Here is a 9,934-nt window from a genome sequence, read left to right on the forward strand (position 1 = left end):
ATCCCAGGCTCTCACTAGCAAAGCCAGACTCCTACTGTACACTGATGAGGGGCTGGGGAGGAGACAATGATAGTCAAATATGAAGCTTTAACAGCTGTAGTGCGGTCATGAAACTAAAGTGCTTAAAGCAAAAAGCAGAAGGATGAATGGAAGACAGTTTGGCCACATCAGTGATGTCCGCGCACAGCCGCGGCATGAGACCCCCTTGTCCAGGACCTTTCTATAGCAAGAACTGCAGATACAGGAACAAAGTCTTCCAAGAAGAAAATGCAACAGGCTGGAATGTAAGGTCAATACGACTAGGAAGGAATTACTGGCCATCTCAAGAGTTAACGTTATGGGGGATTTTCAGGATTGAGGCTGTATTTACACAGAGATGCAAAGCGTTTTTCTCACAAAATGCATTACAATTGCAGGGAAAATTGCATGTGTGCAAACGTGATATTGTGAAAACACGTTGTAGTTCTGCACATGTGATTTTCATGCATGTGGAAAAAGAAAATAAACAGACGTTTCAGCAGGAATTTTCTTTTTGTTGCCATATTGCACTTGCAAGAAAATTGCATCTGCATGCGCGTGGGATGATTCATTTTCAAGCGTACTCGTTAAGGGAAATTAGTCGAGCATCGCATCGCCATTTTCGAGTACATGCCTGCTTGCCCGAAAAGATTCGGGGGCTGGTGGGGTGGGGGAGGGGGATTTCTCTCTCCCCCGCTCCCCCCTGCTAACTCCCGCAACTCACCGCTCACCCCTGCCGCCCCGAATCTTTTTGGACGAGCAGGCATGTACTCGAAAATGGCGATACTCACTTGAGTAATTTGCCTTAACGAGTACGCTCGCTCCTCTCTAGTTCCCACAAAAGAAAATAGGCGATATCACGAAATTGCCCATATAAATACTAGATAATGGGTTGCTACATGTAAGTTGGGTCTGTCTCAATTGTGAAATACAGCCTTACACAGCGACTGAGAAAATTCTTCTAAACATTTCTTCTGGAACCTGCTTTACCAACAGGAAACGGCTCCAAATATGGAGATGGCGAGGAGGAAAGAAACTGAAAGATGGCGGCAATGCATAATATATACTGTGTCCATGTATTAATGTCATACATGTATTGTCCCATGTGGATGCACTGTGCAAAGCTGTCATGTCATTTTCTGTATGTGTGTTGTACAGCTACAGCATCTAAAAGGTTAACTTTAATAAAATCATTGCATGCCTGTAAATGTATCATTTTGTCTTGTCATGTGGTATCAGTGAGGTTATAAATGAGAAAGTGAAAGGAGTCCATCTTCAGAAGTTCCAAGAAAGTGCTAACACAGAGCCACATGAAGGGTGGCTTTAACTTCCATCTAGGTGAAGATGGAGGAGGAAGAGCGACATCCCGTAGTGATTGGAGTGCGGATGTGAGAAAAGCGAGTCCCAGCACCAGAGAGAGAGCGCAACCTAATCCAGGACCCACTGACATACAGATAACATGGACTGTAGGGCCATGTTCATCCTGTGTATCCTCCATACTCTTGAGTTTATAGCCTGTAACTACTGAGTGAATTGTACCTGTATTACCTGTTATACAAAAGTTATTACCAAGTAAAAGTTATACCGGGCCCTAACCATTCCTAGGGACCCGAGGTACTACACAGAAGTCTCTGTGTTCATTTCTCCGCCACATAGAATATCGGTGTGTGGAAATGGTGGCGTCACGAGTGATCAGTACTACTCCCCCCACCCCCTTTATTGGCACTCCCTGCCAAAGGAGTGTTAAAGCTGGCCTGCGATCTTGTTTTGGCTTTGGCTACGTGTCATCCCTCCGGGATCAGAGCCTGGTAACTGCCACTGTGGCGAGACAGCACGTATCCCTCCCAGCTCTTCACGTTAGCCAGGTGCCTAGCGTCACCCCTCTGGGGCATTGCATGTGTATGTTTTTAATGTAGACAGACATTTTTCATAAAGTTTTGTAGTTGACCGCTTAGGCATTCGAGAAGACAAAAACGTATACGGTAAACCTACAGCTTTACATTTCCCATAGACTGATGTAAATGTATACGTCAACAATAGAATTTTTTTGTGGGACAGAAAAGTTTAGTATGTTACTCTTTTCCATTTCACATTTTAAAAAAACAAAAACAAAAAAAAACACCACACACAGAAGGAGGTCAAATGTAGTCAAAAGTACTCACCTCTGAGCAGAATTTGACCAGTAAGCCTCCGCTCACACAGGGCGGATTTGCTGCGGTTTTGCAGTGCAATGCAGCACAAATGAGTTTTGCAAAAAAGCTGTTCTCACAGGGCGGATTTTTTCCGCACAGCCGCAGTGCGGAAATGCAACTGCGTCGCGGTTTTCAAAGATGCAGCAGGTCCATTCTTCTGTCTTTTCCGCAGCGCTCTTTTGTTCATAGACCTCTATGGACGCAGCAAAATCTGCACCAAAATATGCGGCAAAAAGTAAAAAAAACGCTGCGGAAAAAAAACGCTTGCTGATTTTATTTGCAAGAAAATACGCAAGCCAAAATTAACCTTTGAAGCGGTTTTGCCGCAGAAGCATTTCTTCTGCGGCAAAACCACAACAGAAAAACCGCAGCAAATCCGCCCTGTGTGAACCCACCCTTACAGTCCATGTTTCATATTGAAACATACATTTGACAGATGGCTTAGACATTATGACCCATGCCCTCTACATAAGCAGCCATGATGTGCTCCATGTATATAATACAGCACCGTATAGGAGCCATATAATATTAACACATCTCATCTGTCAAGAAGCCCCAGATGTTGAGTCTGCTTATGAATGCCACCTATAACTTTGGTGTGCGTGCTACAGATGATGTGACTAATAGAAATATCTTGAATGGCGTCATCTCTTGACCAGAACAGACTTTGTGTCAAAAGAAACTCCCGGGCATCACGGACAACCGTTTCACAATCTCCGGTGATTGCTGCAGCTCAGACTGTTACAAAACTGGAGCACAACAACACTAATAGCATAGAACCCATTACAGCATATTTAGCTGCTAAACCATATAAGTTCCACCTCCCAGTATGTGTCATTTTAACCCTTGACGTGTCGCAGCTATGTCTTGGTGGGTTCCTCAGCTGTTACTACATGATCAGCGTCTCCAGCTCCTCTACATTGTCTGCTGGAGTCTCCAGGTGTCAGGAATCCCCACCGCCCTCGTGACATCAGAAGCTCAGGTTACCTCCCACAATCTACAAGACTTTTCCCGAGCTGCACTACTTCTCTGGAATGGGACCCTAATTTTTTCTATTGGCGATAGACAGGTCATCAATAGAGGATAGTCAGGGACCGACCATTAGGATCCTCGCCAATCAGCTGATTCCCAGGAACACTTCCATTGTGGTCAGCGCAGGAAGCATGAAAAGCTGACTGTAGCGTAGATCCCATTGACGGCGGCCCCAGGAATCAGTAGCTTCCCATTGGGCATCAAGAGAAGGAGGGGGGTGGGGAAAGTCTCCAAATAGCCCTTAGGCTGGGTTCACATGGGGTGGATTTGCCGCGGAAGTTCCGTGCGGAATTTCGCTACGGCAAATCCGCATGCGGCCGCTAATCCCGGGATTAGCCAGCCATGTGGAGGAGATTTCTCAGAAATCTCGTCCACACGGGACGGCAAATCCGCTGCGGCTAAGCCGGCAGAAGCCGCCACTGCGGCGCGGATTTGCCGACCGCAGCATGTTCATTTTTTTTCCACCGTGGGTTTTGAAGCAGCGGATCACCTGGCGGAAATCTCGCGGTTTTTCGCTGCGGCCAAACCGCCCAGTGAGAACCCAGCCTTAAACACAGGGAGGCTTACCATACTCCCCCGCTTATCCCATCTGTATATACCCTCACCTCATATTTATATGTTCTCAGTGGCTGGTGATGGCACATACAGCTTTACCTGTACGACCATATTTCTATACAAGCTGGCCGTCTAGACAGAACTGCTTCCTCTTGCGTCCCCCCCATATGATAGATTGTAAGCTTTTGTGATCTGGGCCCTCGCTCACATTTTTCATTTCATATTGTATGTTCTGTGAAATATGTTGCCTATAAAGATTATTACTACAATAATGAGAAGAACAGAACTTTGCATCTTCGTGGACTTAGAATGCAGACGGGAGAGCATCAAGGGAGGCTTCACATCACTCATTTGCTGCAGATTTGGTTATAGATTTCACCCTTTCAATTGAATTCTAATTCAAGGTGTGAAATCTGCACCAAAATCAGCAATGTGTGGACGCACCCCAAGGGCTCCTTCACACATGCAATATGCAGAGAATAGAACCCATTGATTTCAATGGGTTTATTCATATTTCCATATTTTGTGCATGCATCCACACACCCCCCTCCCCCCCAAAAAGTATTTCTGCACCGAAGGTCCCCATAGAAGTCAGAGGGTGCGCAAATGTGCCCACAATATGCAAGGATATGGGTTATACACTGTATAATTCCACTGGAAAAAGAACACGTCTGGAACTCAACCAGAGCATCCTTGCAGCGAGCAAACAAACATGCCCTGCAGGAGGAAAAAGTACAGTAAAAATATGCCAATTTGCATGTAAACCCCGCCCCCGCCCAACAAACATCGTTCGTTCCACAAATACATTGGGCTGAGGCATGCACAAACACTCGCATGGAGGCCTTAGGCTCTGTTCCCATCCGTATTGGCGGCTCTGCTGTCAGATTTGAAAGTTAGAACCCGGAACCCCATTACAGGTCAGTAGGGTTTATTACACACGGGTGGATACAAGGACACAGCAGTGAAATGCTACATCACCGAGTACTTCGTGCATGACGATAGTGGCACACAGCATCTTGGGGCGTATGCAAGATAGAACATGCTGTGATTCTTCTTGCGTGTGTTATTTTGAGCAATTCGTGTGAGCAGCAACCTATAGGAGATTGGTACAGCGTATTATACGCGCAAAACCTGCACATGTAATACGCTGTGACCATACGCTCGTATGAGTCCGGCCTTAGTCTTATCTTGCTTCCCTTCACTGTTATATGATCAAATTCTACCTGGAACCACCACTAGGAGGCGCTCACAAAAGATGAGCTCAACTTAATAAAAGTGCCCCCTAGTGGTGGCTGTATACAGACGTTTACCATAGAGCAGTGTGAAGGGAATCAACGGATGTCGAACTCCGACCCCTTGAGATATTTTTGCCCCCTGTGAAGGAGTCGTATAGCTCCACTCTAATCACTGTAATAAAGAGAGAAGGCTGAATGTAAGTGGCAAAAACCACCACATGTGGAGCAGAAATACTTGTACGCAGCTATCGGACCGCGGTCTTGGTATGTGAGCGCAGGATGTTTATAGATAAGTCACTTCCTGCAGGATTCAGGCAGCTGTTCTCACAGGAAGTGCCCCTATTATCTCCCCCACATTACTCACAAGACCTCCCTACTATAAACTGTGGCATTCCAGAACAATCTGCTTCCTTCCCCAGTACAGACCCCCCTGACCCCACTCCATCCACAACATAACTGTGCCAGATTCAGGCAGAAGTGTACAATCCGGGCTGGGGGTTCTGTTTAGGACTATGACAGTTCTTATTGGCAGGTCAATAAAAATAAAGCCTGGCCCCCTAGAGTGGGGAAACTGTAATAAGTCCATATCGGCTTGCCGCAACGGCCTCCCGAGCCGCACTCTGCTGCAAGTTAATATTTGCTCTGGGGGAGGACACCTGATACAAAACTGCAGGTTGTGTGCACAGAGCGTGTTACTGGTGTAACCTCCCGCAGCAACTGAGACACAAGGCCCACGCTGAGGAGACGGCGGGGTAGAGATGGCACTTGTCACGGTGGCTCTACCAAATTCCTTCCCGGAGAGACACATGCAACCTCGGCCAAGGCACCACTGGGACAGCAGTTACCTGTATAGGGAGGTTTAGTGGACCGTAGAAGTTGTCACTCGTGACGCCACTGTTGATCATCTAGCGGTAGAAATAATAGAGTCCACACACTGTTATGCCTAAATACCTCAATCACTGGGAACGGGCAGCGACTGGAACTTTACTTCTTGTAATATAAGCTTCACACGCCAGTGCAGGAATGACAGTTAGGCAAGGTCAGGGAGGAGAACACAGGAGGACATCGGACCTACAGGCCAAGTTATCTGTAAGGTGCCGCTTCTGGAAAGGGAACACTCCGGTAGAGGATGAGGGAAGGGAACACGCCACTGACACTCCCTTGTACTCTGTAGCATGAACACTGCACGGTAGACTCCTTTCTTTTCTCTCACTTCTCGCAGACAGTTCCTGGAATTTGGGTGCTCAGGAAAACTTCTCTTCCGCTCCCATCCCTTCACCAATGAGGATTGAAGGTACCCCCCCAAAGAGTCCGGCACTCTGACTTTTCTCACAGAAGACCAACTCAAAAAACCCAGACATCTCTCACTCACACTGTCTTTGTAAGGCAAAACAAAGAGTGGAGCCTACAGAGAGAAGACGCTACGGCCTTTCTTAAAGGGATTTTCTGGAATTCGGTAAAATGTGATAAAAGACCAAGTATTGGCCTGATAAATCGCCCGCCGATCCAGCACCATACGTCAGACCTTGTTTACCTGGCTGCAGTGATGAGATCACATCTGCAACATGTGACTGCTGCAGCCAATCACCAGCCTCAGCAGATCTCTGGGCACACTGGAATATCACTCCAACTTAAGGGCCTTTTACACTGAATAGTAATAGTTCAGATTCGAGTACCTTGCAGCATCGCAGCCCAGCGCCCCTGCCGGCAGAGTTCTGACGTCACGATAATGTGCCATGTGACTTTTTTTTCAAATTCCCACACTGTATAGAGGCGGGCTGTGTATTAAATGATGTCCATTCGCAGGCATTGAAAAGTGTCACAGTTTCAAGTCGCAGCCCTTCCCAGAGCTGTGTATGAAACACGGAGCAATAGAGACTACTGCGATTTATTTCCCAGGCGTTTTATACGCATTGTCCTCTTGCAGTTCCAACACAGGTGTGAATGGAAGAACGAAAATCCATAAACGTCCATTGCCTCCATTCACCGCGTGTTACATACGGGAAATATGCGGTGACAAAATGCCCGTGTGAATGAGGCCTAAATGCCGGCAGCAACTGAACGCTAAACTATAAGTTGTTCACCATTCATTTTCTACAGGCATAAAAAGTCAAACAAACAATGATTGGCCCGTTTACTGTGAATGGAGGTGGGTGGCCGGAACGATCTCTGGCCCGCTCCACATCCGTTCACTGAGCGATATTCACTCCTGTATGAAAGTATGGGAAGGATTATCGCTGGGATGGTTGGCCGGCGCTTGTGTGTCCTACAATTGTCCCATATGATTTAGAAAGCTGCCGCCAACAATGGCTGCAGTGGGCATGGTCAACGATGACTGTAATGGGTGAAGTTTATGCACATAAGGGGCAAAGCTTTGCTGTGAAGTGGGCAGGGTATGAGAGCAGAGTGGGTAGGGTTAAAAGCAAAGCCTTCGTGCCCAAAATGATAGTAGTGGGTGATGTTTGCAGTAAAAGGTTGTCCCACGTAAAAGGGCGATTTGACTTGACCTTACGGGTTGTATACGGGACAGTGGTGGAGGGACGCAGGCTGAGGCAGACAAACATTCATTCCCAATCATTTCCAACTGTAAACAGTCCGCCGAGCCGATGACACGTGAGCAGACGCCCTTTAGTAGTTTGCTTAAATATTTTAAGTAGATATTAAAGTAGTCTTCGCCTCATTAACTGCAATGTTCTGCCGACAACCAAACTGTACGGGGACGGACAGCCACACTAAACAAGCACAGATTGGCAGAGAATGTGCAGGTGTAACTGGACCTTTAGTCTCCTCATTATTTACCATGATCCCATCCCCCTCCAATAACAAACTAAACCTGTTCCTCTGCAGAGGACTCCTCGTAATGATCGTGGACCGGACGGACAGATTTACACCTTTTTGGTTCTTTTTTACACACAGAAGACGCCATTTATAAGCTAGTTGACATTTTACTGGAGAGACAGATGCACGAGATCTGGAGATCCAGGTCACGCGATGATAGTCTGGGGTATTTAGAGGCAGCCCTGGGTGAAGGAACGCCTAAGACTATGGCACCAAGATTTAATTAAAAAAAAAAAAAAGCCCAAAACATATATTGGGTCGGCCCCAGAGCCGCAGGTGTCCCAAAGTGTAGGATCACAGTGGGCCCTGTTTCCCAGCACACCTTGTAATTGGCTCAGGTTTGTACATCTGATGACCGTCTCTATTACCACAACTGATCACTTAGAATGTACACCAGCTGGCGCCAAACATGACAGCAACAATGAAAGGATGCGGTAATGGCCTTACGATGACACCTAGTAGGAGCGTCACCGTCACACTGGATGTAACTCATCTGTAATATACAAGGACTGCAATGCCGACCAGAAAAAAAAAAAGTGCAGAGAGAGAGACGGGACCTACTTCTTCTGAAAAGGCGTTCACTTCCTATTTCTGGGAGAGCGGGTTGATCAATGATGTACGCAACATTACAACCCCCCCCCCCCCCTTCCCTCTTCCAAAGTTACCATCCTGACCTGCCACAGTGGAACTGTGCATGGGCCCATCACTAGATCTATCAGGGCCTGGGGAAAGTTGGGTATAAGTAGGCAGTAGTACAAGTTGTAGAAGCACTGGTGGTAATGTCAGTCGTCACTCAGCGTTCCCTGACCACCACCTGCTGCTGCTGCTGAACAACGAGAAGCCCTGAACTAAAGTCACACCAGACACTATGAAATCCGATCATTCGCCACACTCACCTTCACAAAGAGCTCCACATCTGCCTGCGGCTCTGACATCTCTCTGGTCTTAGGGGGTCTGGACACTCCACAAACAAAGTTCTGCAGCAGGAAAGCTCCAGAGAGTCTGTGTGAATGGTGCTGCTCACAGATGGGTGGGGTGGGAAGTGGCTGCAGGAAGAGACAAGAGCAGGGCTGTGGGGCGGAGAAGTGGGGGTGTCTGGGGCGAGGCCACAACTATAGGCAGGAGAGGGCAACACACAGCCTCCTTCTGCAGCAACAGTAGCAGCTCACAGGAAACATTGTATCACACTGCAGAAGTAATCTTTGTGCAGTGCCGACATATTCTGCGGGGCTGTACACGTCACAGGGAACATGCATGCACACACATTACATACAGAATAATAGGAGCGAGGGCCCAGCTCACAAGAGCTTACAGTCTATGTGGAAATACGGGGGGACACAAGAGCTTACAGTCTATGAGGAAATACGGGGGGACACAAGAGCTTACAGTCTATGAGGAAATACGAGTGCCACAGTAACTGGGATTACGGTTCCGACAGTCACTAACTTGTGACTTACGGTACACAGGGGCAGGCTGCAGGGTTGCCTTATTTCTAACTCTCTGGATCCTGAACCCAGATCGCACCCTGCATGGCCTAGCATGCCCCAACACACCTCACTGCCACCACTGACTGTTTCTGACAGGTAGGTCAGCCACCTCGGTTTCCAACAGCCGACACACAACTAACACACTTCAGGGTTATCGTTCAAGGATGACTAAAGTTTAAAGATCTATTCCTAAAAGTTACTTGAAATGGGGAAAAGACAGCTGACTGCGCTCATGGGGTTAATGATTTTTATTATTATAACAGAGCGACGCGTTTCGACGGACATATACCGCACCGCCTTTATCAAGCTGCTGTATATGTCCGTCGAAACGCATCGCTCTGTTATAATAATAAAAATCATTAACTCCACGAGCGCAGTCAGCTGTCTTTTCCCCATTTCAAGTAATTTCTCAAGCACCTTGCGAGGTGCTTTGCTTGCTGAACACTGCAGCTCTCCGTGGCTCCACGGATCAGGGAGTTAAAGATTCCATTCAAAGCCGTCCTGGACATCGGTGCCGGCAGGGTCTATCTGACAGATTTTCCCTGCTAGGCACCAGGTGAGTGCAAAGATGTTTATT

At 47.3% G+C, this 9,934-nt stretch overlaps 1 protein-coding gene across 1 annotated transcript in view; it reads right to left on the minus strand.

Annotated features, from left to right (window-relative positions):
- The window catches only part of CLIC1 (chloride intracellular channel 1), a 28,204-nt gene extending 19,279 nt beyond the window's left edge, over positions 1-8,925 (minus strand). Inside the window, exon 1 of the mRNA XM_066581619.1 lies at positions 8,767-8,925. Within this exon, the coding sequence (XP_066437716.1) occupies positions 8,767-8,805 (39 nt within the window). The 5' untranslated portion in view covers positions 8,806-8,925. The remainder of the gene's footprint in view (positions 1-8,766) is intronic.
- Between the last annotated feature and the right edge of the window lie 1,009 nt (positions 8,926-9,934).

This window comes from Eleutherodactylus coqui, chromosome 10, assembly GCF_035609145.1.
Source record: "Eleutherodactylus coqui strain aEleCoq1 chromosome 10, aEleCoq1.hap1, whole genome shotgun sequence".
Taxonomy (NCBI): domain Eukaryota; kingdom Metazoa; phylum Chordata; class Amphibia; order Anura; family Eleutherodactylidae; genus Eleutherodactylus; species Eleutherodactylus coqui.